Source organism: Bufo bufo, chromosome 4 (assembly GCF_905171765.1).
Source record: "Bufo bufo chromosome 4, aBufBuf1.1, whole genome shotgun sequence".
Lineage (NCBI taxonomy): Eukaryota > Metazoa > Chordata > Amphibia > Anura > Bufonidae > Bufo > Bufo bufo.
In genome coordinates this window covers 511,845,744-511,870,724 of record NC_053392.1, presented here as the reverse complement: position 1 = coordinate 511,870,724, position 24,981 = coordinate 511,845,744, and the positions used below count along the sequence as shown (strand labels likewise).

The window sequence follows — 24,981 nt, the reverse complement described above, 5'->3', positions numbered from 1 at the left end:
GCAAAACGCATTACAATGTTTTGCAATCGCGCGGAAAAATCACGGGTGTTCCCGCAACGCACCCGCACATTTTCCCGCAACGCCCGTGTGAAAGAGGCCTAAGGCCTCTTTCAAACGGGCGTCATGGTTTTGGGCCGGATAAGATGCAGGTGCATCGCGGGAAAATGCTAAACATTTAAATCGGCTTCTCTTTTTTCTTCTTTCTTCAGGACCTGGGTAAAGGACCTTTGATTACATCACTGCGCTCATCACATGATCCATCACCATGGTGATGGATCATGTGATGAGCGCAGTGACGTCCCCACAGGTCCTTTTCCTACTGCACAGCAAAGATGAAGACAGAAGAGAAGCCGGACTGCGCGAACAAGTGGATTAAGGTGAGGTAAATTTTTTCTTTTATTTTTTTAACCCCTCCAGCCCTATTTTATGTATTAAGAATGCTATTATTTTCCCTTAGGCCTATTGCACACGACCATATGGCTTTTTCAGTGTTTTGCGGTCCGTTTTTCACGGATCCGTTGTTCCATTTTTTGTTTTCGTTGTGTTTCCGTTTCTGTTCTGTTTTTCCGTATGGCATATACAGTATACAGTAATCACATAGATAAAATTGGGCTGGGCATAACATTTTCAATAGATGGTTCAGCAAAAAACGGAACCCATTGACTTGAATGGAGCCACGGAACGTGATTTGCGGGCAATAATAGGACATGTTCTATCTTTAAACGGAACGGAAAAACAGAAATACGGAAACGGAATGCATACGGAGTACATTTCGGGTTTTTTGCGGAACCATTAAAATTAATGGTTCCGTATACGGACCGTATACGGTACGCAAAAAACGGGCAGTAAACGGGGGGAAAAAACGGTCGTGTGCAGGAGGCCTAATCCGTGTGCAGGCAGCCTAAGCCTACATTCACACGTCCGTGGTGTGTTGCGGACCCGCAAATTGCGGGTCCGCAACACACCAGCCCGGCACCCCCATAGAAATGCCTATTCTTGTCCGCAGGCTGCGGACAAGAATAGGACATGCTCAATCTTTTTGCGGAGCTGCGGACCCAAAATCGGGGCCGCACTCCGCAATTGCGGCTGCAGACAGCACACTGTGTGCTGTCCGCATCCATTCCGTCCCCATAGAGAATGAATGGGTCCGCACCCATTCCGCAAAATTGCGGAAAGGATGCGGACCCATTTTGCGGACATGTGAATGGAGCCTTAGGCCTTATGCACACGGGGTCCGTAGGTCCGTGATCCATGTCCGTTTTTTCTTCCGTGGGTCTTCCTTGATTTTTGGAGGATCCACGGACATGAAGAAAAAGTTGTTTTGGTGTCCGCCTGGCCGTGCGAAGCCAAACGGATCCGTCCTGACTTACAATGCAAGTCAATGGAGATGGATCCGTTTGACGTTGACAAATTTTGGTGCAATTGCAAACGGATCCGTCCCCCATTGACTTTCAATGTAAAGTCAGGAGTTAATATACCATAGGATCAGAGTTTTCTCCAATCCGATGGTATATTTTAATCACCATGGGAACGCCTCTATGTTAGAATATACCATCGGATTTGAGTTAGATCGTGAAAACTCATATCCGACAGTATATTCTAACACAGAGGCGTTCCCATAGTGATGGGGACGCTTCAAGTTAGAATATACTAAGAACTTTGTACATGACTGCCCCCTGCTGCCTGGCAGCACCCGATCTCTTACAGGGGGCTGTGAACCGCACAATTAACCCCTCAGGTGCCGCACCTGAGGGGTTAATTGTGCGTATCATAGCCCCCTGTAAGAGATCGGGTGCTGCCAGGCAGGAGGGGGCAGACCCCCCTCCCCTATATTTAACTCATTGGTGGCCAGTGCGGCCTCCCCTCTACCCCTCCTAATTAAAATCACCTTCCCCTATCATTGGTGGCCAGTGCGGCCTCCCCTCTCCCCCCCCCTAATTAAAATCACCCCCCCCCCATCATTGGTGGCCAGTGCGGCCCCCCTCCCTCCCTCCCCAGTATTATATTCATTGGTGGCCAGTGCGGCCTCCCCTCCCCCCCCCCCCCTAATTAAAATCACCCCCCCATCATTGGTTGCCAGTGCGGCCTCCCCTCTCCCCCCTAATTAAAATCACCTTCCCCCATCATTGGTGGCCAGTGCGGCCTCCCCTCTCCCCCCCCTAATTAAAATCACCCCCCCCATCATTGGTGGCCAGCTCTGAAAAAGCTTTTATGCAGACGGATCTGCGGATCCGTCTGTGTGAAAGTAGCCTACGGCCACGGACCACGGACGCGGATGCCAGTCTTGTGTGCATCCGTGTTTTTTCACGGACCCATTGACTTGAATGGGTCCGTGAAGCGTTGTCCGTCAAAAAAATAGGACAGGTATTTTTTTGACCGACAGGAAACACGGATCACGGCCGCGGATGAACAACGGTGCATTTTCCGAGTTTTCAACGGACCCATTGAAAGTCAATGGGTCCGCAGAAAATCACAGAAAATGGAGCAACGGCCACGGATGCACACAACGGCCACGGGTGCATGAGGCCTAAAGTTGTGAAATCATCCAAATAATGTTAATGGTCTGTTTACCGATATATCTTTTTGGAGTTTCAGAATTAGGTTGGGTTCACATAGATTTTTTTTTTTGATTTTTTTTTACCTACTCTTTTTAGATGCATTTTTTTAAGAAAACATAACCTCGAAGTTTATGAGAATTATGAAATGAAATACACACATGTATATTTTTTTGTTGTGTTTTTTTCAAGTGCGGTGCATACCCTTCTCTACAGGGTAAGGCCTCATGCACACGACTGTTCCGTTTTTTTTGCGGTCCGCAATCCGCGGATCCGCAAAAAACGGAAGCCACCCGTGTTGCCTTCCGCAATTTGCGGAACGGAACGGGCGCCGGCAATATAAATGCTGATTCTTGTCCGCAAAACGCGGACAAGAATAGGACATGTTATATTTTTTTTGCGGGGCTGCGGAACGGAGCCATGGATGCGGACAGCACACGGAGTGCTGTCCGCATCTTTTGCGGCCCCATTGAAGTGAATGGGTCTGCATCCGAGCCGCCAAAACGGCGGCTCGGATGCAGACCCAAACAACGGTCGTGAGCATGAGGCCTAAGGCTACTTTCACAATAGCGTTTTTTTGTGGATCCGTCATGGATCTGCAAAAACGATTCCGTTAGCATAATACAATCGCATGCATCCGTCATGAACGGATCCGGTTGTATGTCTTCTATAGCCATGGCGGATCCGTCATGAACACCATTGAAAGTCAATGGGGGACGGATCCGTTTTCTATTGTGCCAGAATGTGTCAGAGAAAACAAATCCATCCCCATTGATTTACATTGTGTGCCAGGACGGATCTGTTTGGCTCCGCATCCCAGGACCTACAGAAAAACGCTGCAGGCAGCCTCCAGAGCGGAATGGAGACTGATCGGAGGCAAACTGATGCATTCTGAGCGGATCCTTTTCCATTCAGAATGCATTAGGGCAAAAGTGATCCGTTTTGGACCGCTTGTGAGAGCCCTGAATGGATCTCAGAAAGGGAAAGCCAAAACGCTAGTGTGAAAGTAGCCTAAACAACATCTGACAAAAAAAAGACAAACCTGTTTAAAGAAAAAAAATGCCACTGAAAGAATGCCATAAAAAATGCAAGTGACAAATAAAACTGCATGTGTTTTGGTTGGCTTTTTTTTAAGTTGCAAAAAATGCCAGACCAAATGTATATGGGAAGTAGCCCTTAAAGGGGTTTTTCCAATTTCGGACAACTTTCTGTCACCTCTTTGGTCTGAGGTGGTTCTCAGCCCTCAAGACATCAGGTACATATTGCACCATTACAATGGAATTATGCAGAAATATTGAGGGACATAGAGATTTTCCAAAGTGGTATTCTGGGATTACTATGTTTTTTAGCATATGTGCTCATATAGTCTCTCACCTCATGTACATCTTCCCTGTCGTCTTTTTTTTTGGCCTCTCCTGACCCGTTTTCACCAGGTAAACAAATCCCTCTGGTTTGGTCACATCCTGTATGTAGCACTTCCTGTTCTATATCCAACAAAACCCATGATGCACTTCTTCTTTCTCTGTCAGAGCTCCAGCACCACCCCCAACAACTCCCAGCTAGTTTATAGCTCCTCCCTCCCAGTTAGTTACATAGACACTCCCCTATCACTGCCCCCAACAACTCCCAGCTATTTTAGACACTCTATCACTGCCGTTAAGAACACCCAGCTAGTTTATAGCTCCTTCCTCCCAGCTAGTTACATAGACACTCCCCTAACACCCAGCTAGTTTATAGCTCCTTCCTCCCAGCTAGTTACATAGACACTCCCCTAACACCCAGCTAGTTTATAGCTCCTTCCTCCCAGCTAGTTACATAGACACTCCCCTATCACTGCCCCCAACTCCCAGCTACTTTATAGCCCCTCCCACCCAGCTAGTTACATAGACACTCCCCTAACACCCAGCTAGTTTATAGCTCCTCCCTCCCAGCTAGTTACATAGACACTCCCCTAACACCCAGCTAGTTTATAGCTCCTCCCTCCCAGCTAGTTACATAGACACTCCCCTAACACCCAGCTAGTTTATAGCTCCTTCCTCCCAGCTAGTTACATAGACACTCCCCTATCACTGCCCCCAACTCCCAGCTACTTTATAGCTCCTTCCCCCACTAGTTACATAGACACTCCCCTATCACTGCCCCTAACAATGCCCAGCTACTTTATAGCCCCTCCCACCCAGCTAATTACATAGACACTCCCCTAACACCCAGCTAGTTTATAGCTCCTCCCACCCAGTTACATAGACACTCCCCTAACACCCAGCTAGTTTATAGCTCCTCCCACCCAGCTAGTTACATAGACACTCCCCTAACACCCAGCTAGTTTATAGCTCCTCCCACCCAGCTAGTTACATAGACACTCCCCTAACACCCAGCTAGTTTATAGCTCCTCCCTCCCAGCTAGTTACATATTCACTCCCCTAACACCCAGCTAGTTTATAGCTCCTTCCACCCAGCTAGTTACATAGACACTCCCCTAACACCCAGCTAGTTTATAGCTCCTCCCTCCCAGCTAGTTACATAGACACTCCCCTATCACTGCCCCCAACAACTCCCAGCTACTTTAGACACTCTATCACTGCCGTTAAGAACACCCAGCTAGTTTATAGCTCCTTCCTCCCAGCTAGTTACATAGACACTCCCCTAACACCCAGCTAGTTTATAGCTCCTTCCTCCCAGCTAGTTACATAGACACTCCCCTAACACCCAGCTAGTTTATAGCTCCTTCCTCCCAGCTAGTTACATAGACACTCCCCTATCACTGCCCCCAACTCCCAGCTACTTTATAGCCCCTCCCACCCAGCTAGTTACATAGACACTCCCCTAACACCCAGCTAGTTTATAGCTCCTCCCTCCCAGCTAGTTACATAGACACTCCCCTAACACCCAGCTAGTTTATAGCTCCTCCCTCCCAGCTAGTTACATAGACACTCCCCTAACACCCAGCTAGTTTATAGCTCCTTCCTCCCAGCTAGTTACATAGACACTCCCCTATCACTGCCCCCAACTCCCAGCTACTTTATAGCTCCTTCCCCCACTAGTTACATAGACACTCCCCTATCACTGCCCCTAACAATGCCCAGCTACTTTATAGCCCCTCCCACCCAGCTAATTACATAGACACTCCCCTAACACCCAGCTAGTTTATAGCTCCTCCCACCCAGTTACATAGACACTCCCCTAACACCCAGCTAGTTTATAGCTCCTCCCACCCAGCTAGTTACATAGACACTCCCCTAACACCCAGCTAGTTTATAGCTCCTCCCACCCAGCTAGTTACATAGACACTCCCCTAACACCCAGCTAGTTTATAGCTCCTCCCTCCCAGCTAGTTACATATTCACTCCCCTAACACCCAGCTAGTTTATAGCTCCTTCCACCCAGCTAGTTACATAGACACTCCCCTAACACCCAGCTAGTTTATAGCTCCTCCCTCCCAGCTAGTTACATAGACACTCCCCTAACACCCAGCTAGTTTATAGCTCCTTCCTCCCAGCTAGTTACATAGACACTCCCCTATCACTTCCCCCAACTCCCAGCTACTTTATAGCTCCTTCCCCCACTAGTTACATAGACACTCCCCTATCACTGCCCCTAACAATGCCCAGCTACTTTATAGCCCCTCCCACCCAGCTAATTACATAGACACTCCCCTAACACCCAGCTAGTTTATAGCTCCTCCCACCCAGTTACATAGACACTCCCCTAACACCCAGCTAGTTTATAGCTCCTCCCACCCAGCTAGTTACATAGACACTCCCCTAACACCCAGCTAGTTTATAGCTCCTCCCACCCAGCTAAATACATAGACACTCCCCTAACACCCAGCTAGTTTATAGCCCCTCCCCCTCTAGTTACATATTCACTCCCCTAACACCCAGCTAGTTTATAGCTCCTCCCTCCCAGCTAGTTACATATTCACTCCCCTAACACCCAGCTAGTTTATAGCTCCTCCCACCCAGCTAGTTACATAGACACTCCCCTAACACCCAGCTAGTTTATAGCCCCTCCCCCCTCTAGTTACATAGACACTCCCCTAACACCCAGCTAGTTTATAGCCCCTCCCATCTAGCTAGTTACATAGGCACTTCCCTAACACCCAGCTAGTTTATAGCTCCTCCCACCCAGCTAGTTACATAGACACTCCCCTAACACCCAGCTAGTTTATAGCTTCTCCCAGTCAGCTAGTTACATAGACACTCCCCTAACACCCAGCTAGTTTATAGCTCCTCCCACCCAGTTAGTTACATAGACACTCCCCTAACACCCAGCTAGTTTATAGCCCCTCCCCCTCTAGTTACATAGACACTCCCCTAACACACAGCTAGTTTATAGCCCCTCCCACCCAGCTAGTTACATAGGCACTTCCCTAACACCCAGCTAGTTTATAGCTCCTCCCTCCCAGCTAGTTACATAGACACTCCCCTAACACCCAGCTAGTTTATAGCTCCTCCCACACAGCTAGTTACATAGACACTCCCCTAACACCCAGCTAGTTTATAGCTCCTCCCACCCAGCTAGTTACATATTCACTCCCCTAACACCCAGCTAGTTTATAGCTCCTCCCTCCCAGCTAGTTACATAGACACTCCCCTAACACCCAGCTAGTTTATAGCTCCTCCCACACAGCAAGTTACATAGACACTCCCCTAGCACCCAGCTAGTTTATAGCCCCTCCCCCCTCTAGTTATATAGACACTCCCCTATCACCGCGCCTGTTGCTGCTTTGACACACTGACGGACATAATATCACAGGAAATAAGAACGAGCTGCATGGACATGGTCATGTGACCACAGCCCAGAACGGAAAATAGGCGCAATAAAAGGTAAAAGAAATACATTACAAAATTACAGCTGTCTTCACAAATGATTGTTTTAAAAGATGTTGATGCAAACTGGAAAAACCCTTTAAATTTCATTTTCCATTCTAGTGATAACTGCTTGTTTTGTTAACTACAAATAATCAAAGCCAATTTTTGATAGCAAAATAAACGTAAAAAACAAATTCTAAAATGTATGGAAATGAAAAACCATGAAAATGTATCTAATAGATGAAATACTTGTAAAGAAAACATCGGAAGCTGGAAAACAGAATGTGAACAATGCTGCTAATACATGGTGGCTACATTACGGCGTATTTAAGGAATGTTAGGGCATCTAATGTGTAGCATGCGGACACCGGGCTCGCATTCATAGCTATGCATTAAGTCATAACAAAAGCCAAAGCAAAAACAACAACCCCGAGATACACTCTGTGACCGTACATGTTGTTACGCAATTATTTAAGTCATATTATGTGAAAAACATGCTTGCCGTTCCATCCTTACAAAAGTCCAGATGTCTGCAGGCAGTAAAAGCCTCCTGTACACAAACATAATGGGTCAATAAGCGCGATACGTGCTATCAAATACATTGTTTTAGCAACTTTGGTTGCTAGCAAACCATATCAGTGTTTATTCAATCTGTCGCACCAGGTAGGCCTGCAATCTTTTATTATTTTTTTCATTTACAGAATACGGGTTTTTCTTTTCAGAGCGATGTATTTCATTTGCCTGTCCAAACATCAAGCTTCACCAAAGCTAATCGACAGGTGAAGCAGTGATAAAGCCCTCCAAAGAAAATAGGAGACAGAAGGGGTATAACTAGAACCGACTGGTCCCCGCAGCAAATTTTTGAATGAGCGCCCCCTACCCCCCGCCTTCCCGGTCACTTTTTCACAACCCCCTCCTCCCATGCAGCCCCCATCTCCTGTGGCTAGTCAAGATCGCTCTCTCAGCCCAGGCCCAGCAGCCGCTCCGACCGTGTCCTACACGTATACACTGCATACAATGTCTTAGTATAATACTGTTGAGGGAGCCCTGACAATACAATATTTTAGTCATCTTCGTCTGAGTTCAGGCGCCGTAGCAGCCGCTTCCCCTGCCTCCACTATAGCTACACTACTGGGAAACAGAAAGAAACTATGTACACTTACAAATTTAACATGAATTAAATACACAAAAACTTAGGCAGAAGCAGTAAAAAAAAAAAAAAAAGCCATACTCCACTTTTCTCCACTGCTACTTCCAGTGTCATGCTGTGGCCCTCAGTGCTGATGTTTGTTTTCCTGGTTGCAGCAGTAATGTCCAGGAATATTACATTACCACTGCAGCCAATCATTGGCCTCAGCAGTTAAGTTCTGTACAGTCGTGGCCAAAAGTTTTGAGAATGACACAAATATTAGTTTTCACAAAGTTTGCTGCTAAACTGCTTTTAGATCTTTGTTTCAGTTGTTTCTGTGATGTAGTGAAATATAATTACACACACTTCATACGTTTCAAAGGCTTTTATCGACAATTACATGACATTTATGCAAAGAGTCAGTATTTGCAGTGTTGGCCCTTCTTTTTCAGGACCTCTGCAATTCGACTGGGCATGCTCTCAATCAACTTCTGGGCCAATTCCTGACTGATAGCAACCCATTCTTTCATAATCACTTCTTGGGGTTTGTCAGAATTAGTGGGTTTTTGTTTGTCCACCCGCCTCTTGAGGATTGACCACAAGTTCTCAATGGGATTAAGATCTGGGGAGTTTCCAGGCCATGGACCCAAAATGTCAACGTTTTGGTCCCCGAGCCACTTAGTTATCACTTTTGCCTTATGGCACGGTGCTCCATCGTGCTGGAAAATGCATTGTTCTTCACCAAACTGTTGTTGGATTGTTGGAAGAAGTTGCTGTTGGAGGGTGTTTTGGTACCATTCTTTATTCGTAGCTGTGTTGGATGAGAAGCAACCCCACACATGAATGGTCTCAGGATGCTTTACTGTTGGCATTACACAGGACTGATGGTAGCGCTCACCTTTTCTTCTCCGGACAAGCCTTTTTCCAGATGCCCCAAACAATCGGAAAGAGGCTTCATCGGAGAATATCACTTTGCCCCAGTCCTCAGCAGTCCATTCACCATACTTTCTGCAGAAGATCAATCTGTCCCTGATGATTTTTTTGGACAGAAGTGGCTTCTTTGCTGGCCTTCTTGACACCAGGCCATCTTCCAAAAGTCTTTGCCTCACTGTGCGTGCAGATGCGCTCACACCTGCCTGCTGCCATTCCTGAGCAAGCTCTGCACTGGTGGCACTCCGATCCGCAGCTGAATCCTCTTTAGGAGATGATCCTGGCGCTTGCTGGACTTTCTTGGATGCCCTGAAGCCTTCTTAACAAGAATTGAACCTCTTTCCTTGAAGTTCTTGATGATCCTATAAATTGTTGACTGAGGTGCAATCTTAGTAGCCACAATATCCTTGCCTGTGAAGCCATTTTTATGCAACGCAATAATGGCTGCACGCGTTTCTTTGCAGGTCACCATGGTTAACAATGAAAGAACAATGATTTCAAGCATCACCCTCCTTTTAACATGTCAAGTCTGCCATTTTAACCCAATCAGCCTGACATAATGATCTCCAGCCTTGTGCTCGTCAACATTCTCATCTGAGTTAACAAGACGATTACTGAAATGATCTCAGCAGGTCCTTTAATGACAGCAATGAAATGCAGTGGAAAGGTTTTTTTGGGATTAAAGTTAATTTTCATGGCAAAGAAGGACTATGCAATTCATCTGATCACTCTTCATAACATTCTGGAGTATATGCAAATTGCTATTATAAAAACTTAAGCAGCAACTTTTCCAATTTCCAATATTTATCTAATTCTCAAAACTTTTGGCCACGACTGTACACTATTGATGCCAGAGATTGGCTGCAGAAATGATCCAACATACAAAATAATATAATGATAGTGCTGCCACTCTGGTGTTCCCTCTGGTCTTTGCTTACAAGCGGCCAGCATGTAACCACCGTAGCCAATAAGCAGCCACAGTAGTCACGTTCCGTACTACTGGAGTATCAGTTTAGGATAGCTGGAAAAAAGAGCCCTGCACGTTTTTTTGTGCAGCTGTTTTTACACTTTTTTTCCCCCAGAAGTTGCATAATCCCTTTACATTTGTAATGAACTGAAGGGACATTTAAAGAGGTTGTCTGCTTTGTAAAATTCCTTTTTGTTTTGTGCAAAGCTCAATAGATTAAGGGTGTCCTGCTGATAGGACCCTCAGCTATCAGTTGCGATTGTGCAGGAACCTGGTACCAGGGTCAGGTCGCCTGCAGCCTCAGCACAGGAGGAAAGCAGCATTACAGAATTTCCATGGAAATCAATAGGCATGATTGATCCTCCAGAACCAGATGTTCCCTGCAGCTTCTCTCCTCTCTCACTAATAGCTGATGGTACTGAATTCGGGTCTTCCAGAATTTCGAGACTGATGACCTGTTGATTAGCGATTGCCACATTCTCCTCTCCAGAGGCTTAACTTCGAGCTCCTAGGCCACAATGTAAAATCTGTACCAGGGTCCTCCAACTGTCTTCTCATCAGTCAGAAGGGCTTTTAAAGGAGTACTCCAGCCTGAAGCATGTATCATCAATTCACTCAGGCCTCATGCACACAACCGTTGTGTGTTTCGCGGTCCGCAAATTGCGGATCCGGAAAACATAGATGGCATCTGTGTGATTTCTGCAATTGGGGAACAGCACGGACAGCCTTTGATATAACTGGCTATTCTTGTCCGCAAAACGGACAAGAATAGGACAGGTTATATTTTTTTTGCGGGGAATGGAGCAACGGATGCGGACAGCACACGGAGTGCTGTCCGCATCTTTTGCGGCCCCATTGAAGTGAATGGGTCCGCATCCAAGCCACAAATACTGCGGCTCGGATGCGGACCAAAACAACGGTCGTGTGCATGAGGCCTTAGGCCTAGTTCACACAAATGTTTTTTTTGCGGGTGTACGGGCCGTTTTTTGTGTGTTCCGTATACGGTCCGTATACGGAACCATTAATTTCAATGGTTCCGCAAAAAAAACGGAATGTGTTCCGTATGCATTCCGTTTCCGTATTTCCGTTTCTCCGTTCTGTTGAAAGATAGAACATGTCCTATATTTGGCCGAAAATCACGTTCCGTGGCTCCATTAAAGTCAATAGGTCCGCAAAAAAAAACGGAACACATACGGAAATGCATCCGTATGTCTTCCGTATCTGTTCCGTTTTTGCTGAACCATCTATTGAAAATATTATGCCCAGCCCAATTTTTGCTATGTAATTACTGTATACTGTATATGCCATACGGAAAAATGGAACGGAAAAAACGGAACAGAAACGGAAACACAACGGAACTCAAAAACGGAACAACGGATCTGTGAAAAACGGACCGCAAAAAACTATGAAAGCCATACGTTCGTGTGAACTAGGCCTTAGGCCTCATGCACACGACCGTTGTGTGCATCCGTGGCCGTTGTGCCGTTTTCCGTTTTTTTTTTCGAGGACCCGGAAAATGCACCGTTTTGCAGCCACATCCGTGATCCGTGTTTCCTGTCCGTCAAAAAAATATGGCCTGTCCTATTTTTTTGACGGACAACGGTTCACGGACCCATTCAAGTCAATAGGTCCGTGAAAGAACACGGATGCACACAAGATTGGCATCCGCGTCCGTGATCCGTGGCCATAGGTCACTTTCATACAGACGGATTCGTGAAAACTCATATCCGACAGTATATTCTAACACAGAGGCGTTCCCATAGTGATGGGGACGCTTCTAGTTAGAATATACTACGTACTGTGTACATGACTGCCCCCTGCTGCCTGGCAGCACCCGATCTCTTACAGGGGGCTGTGATCCGCACAATTAACCCCTCAGGTGCTGCACCTGAGGGGTTAATTGTGCATATCATAGCCCCCTATAAGAGATCAGGGGCTGCCAGGCAGCAGGGGGAAGACCCCCCTTCCTCCCCAGTTTGAATATCATTGGTGGCCAGTGTGCGGCCCCCCCCGCCCCCCCCTATTGTAATATCTATGGTGGCCAGTGTGCGGCCTCCCCCCGCCCCTCTCCCTTTATTGTATTATCATTGGTGGCCAGTTTGCGGACCCCCGCCCCCCCCTCCCTCTATTGTAATATCATTGGTGGCCAGTGTGTGGCCTCCCCCGGCCCCCCCTCCCTCCCTCTATTGTATTATCATGGGTGGCCAGTGTGCGGCCCCCCCTCTATTGTATTAATATCATTGGTGGCCAGTGTGCGGCCTCCCCTCTCCCCACCCCGATCATTGGTGGCAGCGGAGATTCTGATCGGAGTCCCAGTTTAATCGCTCTGGGGCTCCGATTGGTAACCATGGCAACCAGGACGCTACTGCAGGCCTGGTTGCCATGGTTACTTAGCAATATTACAATATTAGAAGCATCATACTTACCTGCTGCGATGTCTGTGACCGGCCGGGAGCTCCTCCTACTGGTAAGTGACAGGTCTGTGCGGCGCATTGCTTAATGATCTGTCACTTACCAGTAGGAGGAGCTCCCGGCCGGTCACAGACATCGCAGCAGGTAAGTATGATGCTTCTAATATTGTAATATTGCTAAGTAACCATGGCAACCAGGCCTGCAGTAGCGTCCTGGTTGCCATGGTCACCGATCGGAGCCCCAGAGCGATTAAACTGGGACTCCGATCGGAATCTCCGCTGCCACCAATGATCGGGGGGAAGGGGGGGGGGAGAGGGGAGGCCGCACACTGGCCACCAATGATAATACAATAGAGGGAGGGAGGGGGGGCCGCACACTGGCCACCAATGAAATTACAATAGAGGGGGGAGGGGGGCCAACGGAGGCCGCACACTGGCCACCAATGAAATTACAATAGAGGGGGGGAGGGGGGCCGATGGAGGCCGCACACTGGCCACCAATCAAATTACAATAGAGGGGGGAGGGGGGCCGACGGAGGCCACACACTGGCCACCAATGATATTACAATAGAGGGGGGGGGCCGGGGGGGCCGCACACTGGCCACCAATGATATTCAAACTGGGGAGCGAGGGGGATCTGCCCCCTGCTGCCTGGCAGCCCCTGATCTCTTACAGGGGGCTATGATACGCACAATTAACCCCTTCAGGTGCGGCACCTGAAGGGTTAATTGTGCTGATCACAGCCCCCTGTAAAAGATCGGGTGCTGCCAGGCAGCAGGGGGCAGTCATGTACACAGTTTGTAGTATATTCTAACTAGAAGCGTCCCCATCACTATGGGAACGCCTCTGTGTTAGAATATACTGTCGGATATGATTTTCACGATGTAACTCAAATCCGATGGTATATTCTAACATAGAGGCGTTCCCATGGTGATGGGGACGCTTCAAGTTAAAATATACCATCGGATTGGAGAAAACTCGATCCTATGGTATATTAACTCCAGACTTTACATTGAAAGTCAATGGGGGACGGATCCGTTTGAGATTGCACCATATTGTGTCAACGTCAAACGGATCCGTCCCCATTGACTTGCATTGTAATTCAGGACGGATCCGTTTGACTCCGCACGGCCAGGCGGACACCAAAACAACTTTTTTTTCATGTCCGTGGATCCTCCAAAAATCAAGGAAGACCCACGGACAAAAAAACGGTCACGGATCACGGACCAACAGAACCCCGTTTTGCGGACCGTGAAAAAATATGGTCGTGTGCATGAGGCCTTACTCTGATGTTTTTGTCAGTGCCATAGACTTTTGTCATCCTGTTCTGTTGATCGGTGATGGTTCCAGCAGTCAGGCTCCATGCCTGCTGTTGCTCCGCTATCCACGGGGAGCACGGGCATTGAGTTAATCACTCTGCTACTGCGTCTGGTCCAGCAGTCCAGACCCTCTGGCCCTCCTCTGCCCCCCAACTTTTTTATCAGAGCAATTCCTCTCTCTCACACTAGCGTTTTTCTTTTCCGGCATAGAGTTCCGTCACAGGGGCTCAATACCAGAAAAGAACTGATCAGGCTTAGGCCTCATGCACACGACCGTTGTTGTGTTCCATGTCCATTGTTCCGTTTTCCGTGATTTTATGCAAACCCATTGACTTTCAATGGGTCCGTTGAAAACTAGGAAAATGCACCGTTTGTCATCCGCATCCGTAATCCGTGTTTCCAGTCCGTCAAAAAAAATGACCTGTCCTATATTTTGGACGGACAGCGGTTTGCGGACCCATTCAAGTCAATGGGTCCGTGAAAAAACACGGAGGCACACAAGATTGTCATCCGTGTCCGTTTTTTTCCTATCATTTTCAAGGCAACTTGACTTAGATTTTTTTTTCACTTTTCATGTATGGTGATCCTCCAAAAATCAAGGAAGTCACACGTAAACAAAAATGGAAACGGATCACGGAACAACGGAACCCCGTTTTGCGGACCATGAAAAAATACTGTTGTGTGCACGAGGCCATATCCGCATGCATTCTGAATGGAGAGTAATCCGTTCAGGATGCATCAGGATGTCTTCAGTTCAGTCGTTTTGACTGATCAGGCAAAAGAGAAAACCGTAGCATGCTACGGTTTTTTCTCCGGCGAAAAAAACGGAAGACTTGCCTGAATGCCGGATCCGGCATTTTTTTCGATAGGAATGTATTAGTGCCGGATCCGGCATTCAAAATACCGGAATGCCGGATCCGTCCTTCCGGTCTGCACAGACTGAAAAAAAGGTGAAAAAAATAAATGCCGGATCCGTTTTGCCGGATGACACCGGAAAGACGAATCCGGCATTTCAATGCATTTTTTCGACAAGCAACCGTGCGTGAAAATCGCACCGCATCCGCACTTGCTTGCGATTTTCACGCAGCCCCATTCACTTCTATTGGGCCTGCGTTGCGTGAAAAACGCAGAATATAGAACATGCTGTGATTTTCACGCAACGCACAAGTGATGCGTGAAAATCACCGCTCGTGTGCACAGCCCCATAGAAATGAATGGGTCAGGATTCAGTGCGGATGTAATGCGTTCACGTCACGCATTGCACCCGCGCGGAATACTCACCCGTGTGAAAGAGGCCTAAGAGCGTTCGCATGGCTTCTTAGAGAATCACTGCAGTCTTCTGTCACGTCGTGGATCCCAAACAATTCAAAGAACGTCTTTGTTTTATTAGTAACTAAATGGCTTAGGTCTTTTCCTTCAAAAACTAGGTTTCTAATCGTTTCATTTCCTTTTTCTTTGCAGGTTTGGTTTCTAAATTTTTTGTTATATTTTCCTTAACAGCCTGAGTATTACGTTCCTCCAAAAAGGCAATCCTACGTTTGTTTCTGACAGATACCAGAGGTGAGAGCACTTTTTTTGACGTCTGCATCTGGGTAGGTTCTCAGAAGCTGTAGACATATCCAAATCATTCTTTGGAGCCCATCGACTTACAATTGCCTCGTGCAAAAAGCGAACATATATGAGGCTGACAAAATGTGCAACCCGTTTCATTCCTTTCAATTCTCGTTGAGGGATATTCAACTGTTTAGTTAAGAGGACAATTTTAAGTGCATATATTGCCTTTGCCATCCACCTTGCTTGATGCAGAGCCCCTGAAACTGAAGTCATTTTTAGACCAACCTCCTAGGTACAGGACTGAGAGTAGTAATAAAAGTGATCAAGGTGTGCAACCCCTAAATATTATCCAATCTTCTTGAAATTTGGCATATATATCTTTTACATCACTGAGACTCGGGGCGTAAGCAAATTCATATGAAAATCACATCTTTGGAAAAATAAAACTCCCTAATGTGCATGTAGCCTAAAGCAGGGTTCCCCAACTACAGCCCTCAGGGCCCACTTGCTGGTCAGGATTTAGGCCTCCTGCACACGACCGTATGGCTTTTTCAGTGTTTTGCGGTCTGTTTTTGACGGATCCGTTGTTCCGTTTTTTGTTTCCGTTGTGTTTCCGTTTTTCCGTTCCGTTTTTCCGTATGGCATATACAGTATACAGTAATTACATAGATAAAATTGGGCTGGGCATAACATTTTCAATAGATGGTTCAGCAAAAAACGGAACGGAAACGGAAGACATACGGATGCATTTCCGTATGTGTTCCGTTTTTTTGCGGACCCATTGACTTGAATGGAGCCACGGAACGTGATTTGCGGGCAATAATAGGACATGTTCTATCCTTAAACGGAACGGAAAAACGGAAATACGGAAATGGAATGCATACGGAGTACATTCCGTTTTTTTTTGCGGACCCATTGAAATGAATGGTTCCGTATACGGAACGCACCATTGAAATTAATGGTTCCGTATACGGAACGCAAAAAATGGCCAGTAAACAGGGAAAAAAAATGGTCGTGTGCAGGAGGCCTTAGGAGTATCCCACAGAATGAATACCTGTGGTAAATCCTGATGGATGGACACTAATTATATCAGCTGCTCAATACTAAGGAAATCCTGAAAACATGACCCTGAGGACTACTGGCCTAAAGGACAGATACTACTTCTCTTTTTTTACTTATTATTTATTTATTTTATGCACTTCTATAGCGCTACCATATTCCGCAGCGCTTTACAGACATTAGCATCCAGCTGTCCCCAATGGGGATCACAATCTAAGGTCCCTATCAGTATATCCTGGAGTGTGGGAGGAAACCGGAGCACCCGGAGGAAACCCACGCAAACACGGGGAGAACATACAAACTCCATGCAGATGTTGTCCTTGGTCGGATTCGAACCTAGGACCCCAGCGCTGCTAGGCACTAGAGTGCTAACCACTGAGCCACCGTGCTGCCCCGAGACTTCCAAAACCTGCATCAGGAAACCTGACCGCGTGGCCGTACCCTAAGAAAAAACGCTCCCAATATTTAAGATTTTAAATGCAGACTTTGTGCATTTTTGGCGTAACGTGCACTCCAAGAGGACAATGTTTCAAGGATTTGTAACACTCACGATGCAAAACTGAAATCAAACATATGTAAATCCACACAAATAGACATCAGGATAACAGCAACTCTAAATACAGCACAACACTTGGCACCAGATAACGGACTGGCATCCGCTCACTGCCGCCCTTCTTTTCAGTCTCCCATCGACAGAGAATACATCTGCCATTTACCAGATAGAATGCAAAATGTGAAAGGCGACGTTTTATTACACAGACGAATGTTTGAGAGTGAAATACATTTGCGGGTTAACGGCGTACATCAATCCAGAATCCAATGCGATCGCTTACCTGGTACTGCTGCCCAGTGCAAAGAATTAGATGGTCATATGGTACTTTTCTATCATTGGAAACAATCACAAACTTGGCAGCTCTGTCTACGCCAGTCATTTTACCAACCACAACATTAACCCAGGATCGAAGTGACATCAGGGCATAATCTTTATCATTATAACAGTGGCTGAGAAAAGAAAGAAAAACCGTAAGTGACATTTTAGCAGCTGACAGCAGGCATTAATTAGACATCTGGCGGGTTGGTGGAGAGCCTCCAGTGGTTTAAGTCCGTTGTCTGTCAGCTTTCCAAAAGCCTATAGCAAGAGATTAGCTGACATCCATGCAAGAAAACGGCAGCGGCCAGTACCTCGTCGGTGGAGACAGCCAGCATTGGCTCCAATGCCTTCTGGTTCTTTTGGGTTTTCACCAAAGCTGACAATAACTAAGCTTCAATAATGCAAAAGTTATCCGCCAAGATAACTACCAAGCCCCATTTGGGCACGACCACACTGGACAGTATTTCCGCAGCTGATTTTAACATGTTTCCACAGCAAAACTGCATGTGTGGGTTCACATTACGTTTTATGCCTCCGTTTTCCGTATACGTTAAAAGAAAAAAAAAAAAAGGATACAAAAATGCAGCACACTACGTTTTTGCATCCGGTAAAAAAAAGGTACAAGTTTTTTTTACAACAGTAAAAAAAAAAAAAAATTTTTTTTTTTTACAATCGAACTCTGAGGAACGGATGTTACTGTCTGAGGCATGTGTTTAACGGATGGGAAAAACGTGATGCGAACCTGCTCTTACATGCAGATTTAGCACGGATTTCACCCAATGCGTTGCGGTATCTCCCAAGAATATCTCTTGGCATAGAGCATTGCCAATAAGGCTCCACACCATGGAAGGCTTCCAGTAAGTCTCCATACAGGACTGGTTTGCAAAAGCTGAAATCCACAGCATAATGACCATACCGTCTCCACTGTAAGACAATTCAGGGCGCCCTCCTCACACGTGGAGGAAAATCCGCAACATCTAGACTTCCCCCATGTTATCCTAAGGGGCTGAAAACTATCTATCCCTGCGGTGTGTTCCTTTGCAGAATTTAAATTCCGCAGTGTAATTAACCCCTTAAGGCCGAGGCCTATTTTCATTTTTCCTTCCCACGTTCCAATAACCATAACTTTGTTATTTTTCCTTTCACATACCTATATGAGGGCCTTTTTTTTTGCGGGACAAGATGCATTTTTTTATTGCCACCATTGAATGTACCATATCTCGTATTGGAAAAAGGGAAAAAAAATCCTTTGTGTGGCAAAATTGAAAAAAAAAAAAAAAGAATTCTGCTAAGGTTTTTGGGATTTTGGCATCACAACGTTCACTGTGCGCTAAAAATGACCTGACATCCTTAGGCCTCTTTCACACGAGCGTGTCCGGATAAGGTCCGGAAGCATTGCGGCAAACCCGTGGTGAAGGATCATGTGATGGACCATGTGATGAGCGTAGTGACGTCATCAAAGGTCCTATTCCTCACTGATGAAGACAGAAGAGATGCCGGCTGAGCGAACAAGTGGATTAAGGTGAGTTACATTTTTTTTTATTTTTTTTTAACCCCTCCAGCCCTATTTTAATTAGCATTCTGTATTCAGAATGCTATTATTTTCACTTATAACCATGTTATAAGGGAAAATAATAATGATCGGGTCCCCATCCCGATCGTCTCCTAGCAACCGTGCGCGAAAATCGCAACGCATCCGCACTTGCTTGCGATTTTCACGCACCCCATTCACTTCTATGGGGCCTGCGTCGCGTGAAAAACGCACAAAATAGAGCTTGCTGCGATTTTCACGCAACGCACAAGTGATGCGTGAAAATCACCGCTCATGTGCACATGAGAAATGAATGGGTCGGGATTCAGTGCGGGTGCAATGCGTTCACCTCACGCATTGCACCAGCGCGGAAAACTCGCCCGTGTGAAAGGGGCCTTATTCTGGGGCTCAATATAAATGTGGCGATACCAAACCATAATTTAAAAAAAAAAAAACATTAGAAAATTTTATTTTTTATTTTTTTTGCATTGCCATATTCTGACAGCCATAACCTTTTTATATTTCGGTCTACGGGGCTGTATGAGGGCTTGTTTTTTGCGTAATGAACTGTATTTTTTATTGGTACCATTTTTCTGGTATGTACATCTTTTTGATCACAGTTATTTAATTTTTTGGGGGGACAAGATTAAAAAAAAAAACTGGCGAATCGTGTGTTTTTCATTATTTTTTTCTGTGTTGGCGGTCACCGTAAAGATTATTATTTTTTTTTATATTTTAATAGACCTTAATAGATCTAATATATTTTAATTCACCCTAATAGATCTCTATTAGGGTGAATAGGATTTTCACACTGTCCATTCTTAACTATGCTTCATGCATCCAGGCTGCCATGGCAACCGATCGGAGCCCCGCGATTTTACTGCGGGGGCTCCAATCGAAAGTCAGAGGGAGCCGCATCCCTCTGCCTTCACTCACAGATGTCGCAATCAGCATTGATTGTGGCACCTGAGGGGTTAAATGACGGGGGCAGCACGATCGGCGCTTCCTGTCAGTGCAGGCGGGTGCCGGCTGTATGATACAGTCAGCACCCGTCGTGAATGGAGCAGGCCCACTGCAGAGGCTCCATACGTCCCTTAGAACAGTATGACGTACAGGTACGTCATAATGCGTAAAGGGGTTAATGTTGTGTTCCGGATTTCCTGTATGAGAGTCACTCCAATCAATTCAATGGGAAATTGATTCTGCAGAGGAAAACACTGCAGAGAAATCAGCGTAAAACAATCTGCAACAAAATTCGCACAGATTTTCCAGTTTCCCATTGAATTGATAAGAGAGATTCTCATACAGGAAATCCACTACAAAATCAGCACCATAAGGCCTCCTGCACACGAACGTATTTTTTTGCGGTCCGCAAAAACGGGTCCCGTTTTCCCGTGATCCGTGACCGTTTTTTCGTCCGTGGGTCTTCCTTGATTTTTGGAGGATCCACGGACATGAAAAAAAAAGTCGTTTTGGTGTCCGCCTGGCCGTGCGGAGCCAAACGGATCCGTCCTGAATTACAATGCAAGTCAATGAGGACGGATCCGTTTGACGTTGACACAATATGGTGCCATTTCAAACGGATCCGTCCCCATTGACTTTCAATGTAAAGTCTGGAGTCCCTTTTATACCATCGGATCGGAGTTTTCTCCAATCCGATGGTATATTTTAACTTGAAGCGTCCCCATCACCATGGGAACGCCTCTATGTTAGAATATACTGTCGGATATGAGTTAGATCGTGAAACCTCATTTCCGACAGTATATTCTAACACAGAGGCGTTCCCATGGTGATGGGGACGCTTCTAGTTAGAATATACTACAAACTGTGTACATGACTGCCCCCTGCTGCCTAGCAGCATCCGATCTCTTACAGGGGGCCGTGATCAGCACAATTAACCCCTCAGGTGCCTCAGACCCCCCCCCCCCTCCCCAGTTTGAATATCATTGGTGGCCAGTGCGGCCCCCCCCCCTTCCTCCCTCTATTGTAATAATTTGTTGGTGGCACAGTGTGCGCCCCCCCGCCCCCCCCCCTTCCTCCCTCTATTGTAATAAATCGTTGGTGGCACAGTGTGCGCCCCCCATTGGCCCCCCCTCCCTCTATAGCATTAACAACATTGGTGGCCAGTGTGCGGCCTCCCATCTAAAGGCTCCTTTCACACGGCCTAAGGCTCCTTTCACACGAGCGAGAATTCTGTGCGGGTGAAATGCGTGATGCGAACGCATTGAGCCTGCACGGAATCCGGACCCATTCATTTAAATAGGTCTGTGTACATGAGCAATTGGTTTTCACGCATCACTTTTGCATTGCGTGAAAATCGCAGCATGTTCTATATTCTGAGATTTTTACACAACGCTGGCCCCATAAATATGAATGGCGCTGCGTGAAAATCGCATCGCATCCGCAAGCAAGTGTGGATGTGATGCGATTTTCACGGATGGTTGCTAAGAGATGTTGTTTGTAAACATTCAATTTTTTTATCACGCGCGTGAAAAACGCATCAAAACCCATTGCACCGACACGATAAAAACTGAACAACTGAATGCAATCACAAACAAAACTGAATGGCTTTGTTTGCAAAATAGCATAGTTTTCACTAAACGCATCCGCAACGCATCCGGACACGCTCGTCTGCAAGGGGCCTAAGGCCCCTTTCACACGAATGTGACGGATTGGCTCAGGATACGTTCAGGGTGCGTTCAGTGAAACTCGCACTATTTTGCAAGCAAGTTCAGTCAGTTTTGTCTGTGATTGCGTTCAGTTTTTTCCACGCGGGTGCAATGCGTTTTGATGCGTTTTTCACACGCGTGATAAAAAACTGAGGGTTTAAAAACAACATCTCTTAGCAACCATCAGTGAAAAACGCATCGCATCCGCACTTGCTTCCGGATGCAATGCAATTTTTCATGCAGCCCCATTCATGCGTGAAAAACGCTGAATATAGAACATGCTGCTTTTTTCACGCAAAGCAGAACTGATGCGTGAAAAAAAAACGCTCATGTACACAGACCCATTGAAATGAATGGGCCAGGATTCAGTGCGGGTGCTGTGCGTTCACGTCACGCATCGCATCCGCGCGGAAAACTCGCTTGTGTAAAAGGGTCCATTCACACGTCCGCAAAATGGGGACCCATTAATTTTCAATGGGGCCGCAAACACGGACAAGAAAAGGCATTTCTATAAGGCCCCTTTCACACGGGCGAGTATTCCGCGCGGATGCGATGCGGGAGGTGAACGCATTGCACCCGCACTGAATACTGACCCATTCATTTCTATGGGGCTGTGCACACGAGCGGTGATTTTTACGCATCACTTGTGCGTTGCGTAAAAATCGCAGCATGCTCCTCTTTGTGCGTTTTTCACGCAACGCAGGCCCCATAGAAGTGAATAGGGTTGCGTGAAAATCGCAAGCATCCGCAAGCAAGTGCGGATGCGGTGCGATTTTCACGCATGGTTGCTAGGTGACAGTCTATAAACTGTATTATTTTCCCTTATAACATGGTTATAAGGGAAAATAATAGCATTCTGAATACAGAATGCATAGTAGGTGATCAATTGAGGGTTAAAAAAAAATAAAAAAATAAACTCACCTTCTCTTCTTGTTCGCGTAGCTCCCGGTCTATTCTTTACTTCTCAAAAGATGAACTACCGGCTAGGACCTGTGGTGACGTCAGATCACATGCTCCAATCACATGGTACATCACCGTGGGGATGGACCATGTGATTGGAGCATGTGATCTGACGTCACCACAGGTCCTAGCCGATAGTTCATCTTTTGAGAAGTAAAGAATAGACCGGGAGCTACGCGAACAAGAGGAGAAGGTGAGTTAATTTTTTTATTTTTTTTTAACCCTCAATTGATCACCTACTATGCATTCTGTATTCAGAATGCTATTATTTTCCCTTATAACCATGTTATAAGGGAAAATAATAAAATCTACACAACACCAATCCCAAGCCCGAACTTCTGAGAAGAAGTTCGGGTACCAAACATGCGTGATTTTTCTCACGCGAGTGCAAAACGCATTACAATGTTTTGCACTCGCGCGGAAAAACCTCGGGTGTTCCCGCAACGCACCCGCACCTTTTTCCGCAACGTCCGTGTGAAAGAGGCCTTAGGCTGAGTTCACACGGGCGAGATTTCCGCGCGGGTGCAATGCAGGAGGTGAACGCATTGCACCCGCACTGAATCCGGACCCATTCATTTCTATGGGGCTGTGCACATGAGCTGTGATTTTCACGCATCACTTATGCGTTGCGTGAAAATCACAGCATGCTCTATATTGTGTGTTTATCACGCAACGCAGGCCCCATAGAAGTGAATGGGGCTGAGTGAAAATCGCAAGCATCGGCAATCAAGTGCGGATGCGGTGCTATTTTCACGCATGGTTGCTAAGTTGACAGTCTATTCACTGTATTATTTTCCCTTATAACATGGTTATAAGGGAAAATAATAGCATTCTTTAATACAGAATGCACAGTAGGTGGTCAATTGAGGGTTAAAAAATAAAAAATAATTAACTCACCTTCTCCTCTTGATCGCGTAACTGCCGGTCTCTTCTTACTTCTTTAATCATGAGCTGCCGGATAAAGGACCTGTGGTGACATCACATCACATGGTCCATCACCGTGGTGATGGACCATGTTATTGGACCATGTGATCTGACGTCACCACAGGTCCTTTAGCCGGCAGCTCATGATTAAAGAAGTAAAAAGAGACCGGCAGCTTTATTTTTTAACCCTCAATTGACCACCTACTATGCATTCTGTATTAAAGAATGCTATTATTTTTCCTTATAACCTTATAACCATGTTATAAGGGAAAATAATTACATCTACACAACCTTGAACTCAAACCTGAACTTCAGTGAAGAAGTTCGGGTCTGGGTACCACAGTCAGTTTTTTATCACGCGCGTGCAAAACACATTGCACCCGCGCAATAAAAACTGAACAGCGGAACGCAATCGCAGTCAAGACTGACTGCAATTGGGTACCTACTCGCGCGGGTTTGCCGCAACGCATCCAAAGCCTGCAGTGTATACACCACGTATGGCTGCACCCTTAGGGTATGGCCGCTTGGGACGCATATATTCTGAATTCAATGTTATACCGTACCAAACATCTCATCCACACACTGTGAAAAAAAAACACTATGTAAAATGATCTTTGGCACAAGATTTAGTGTTCGGCTACATGGCGATTTTGGCCCAGACAGCTTTTGCACGACCAAAGATCTCGGTGTAGCAGGGCTTCTATAGGGACAAATGGGGTCAGAGCAAGACTCGCACATTGGCTGCCACTGTGACACTTTTTCGATTTGTGTGACGCGGTCGCAGCAAACGTGTTACAGCCGCATTCATTCCTATGGCAGACCTACCACACTGCGACACAATTGACAATGCCAGGGGTGATAACTATGCAGCCCTATCAAGAAGGAGAGGGAGGGGCTAGTAGAGGAAGCGTGCGTAGAGTGGCTCGTGCCCACCCCTAGTGCACTTAACTGCTCATTTGCATATGAAATAAAAGTCATTTTTCTCCAGAATGAAGTAACATATCACTGAGGGCTCATGCACACGACCATATGTATTCTGCGGTCCTCAAAATATGGATTCGCAAGAAATATGGACAACGTCCGTGTGAATTCCGTATTTTGCGGAAGGGAACAGCTGGCCCTTCATAGAACAGTACTATCCTTGTCCGTAATGCGGACAATAATGGGACATGTTCTTTTTTTTGCGGAACAGAAATACGGACATACGGAAACGGAATTCACACTCAATAAATTCCGTTTTTTTTTTTTTTGCGGACCTATTAAAGTGAATGGTTCCGCCTACGGCCCGCAA

The 24,981-nt window shown here is 46.3% G+C and overlaps 1 protein-coding gene across 1 annotated transcript in view; it reads right to left on the bottom strand.

The window, feature by feature from the left end:
- The window catches only part of CFAP61 (cilia and flagella associated protein 61), a 320,844-nt gene that overhangs the window by 122,090 nt on the left and 173,773 nt on the right, over nucleotides 1-24,981 (bottom strand). The window contains exon 20 of the mRNA XM_040429693.1: nucleotides 17,569-17,737. Coding sequence (XP_040285627.1) covers nucleotides 17,569-17,737 — 169 coding nt within the window. The remainder of the gene's footprint in view (nucleotides 1-17,568; nucleotides 17,738-24,981) is intronic.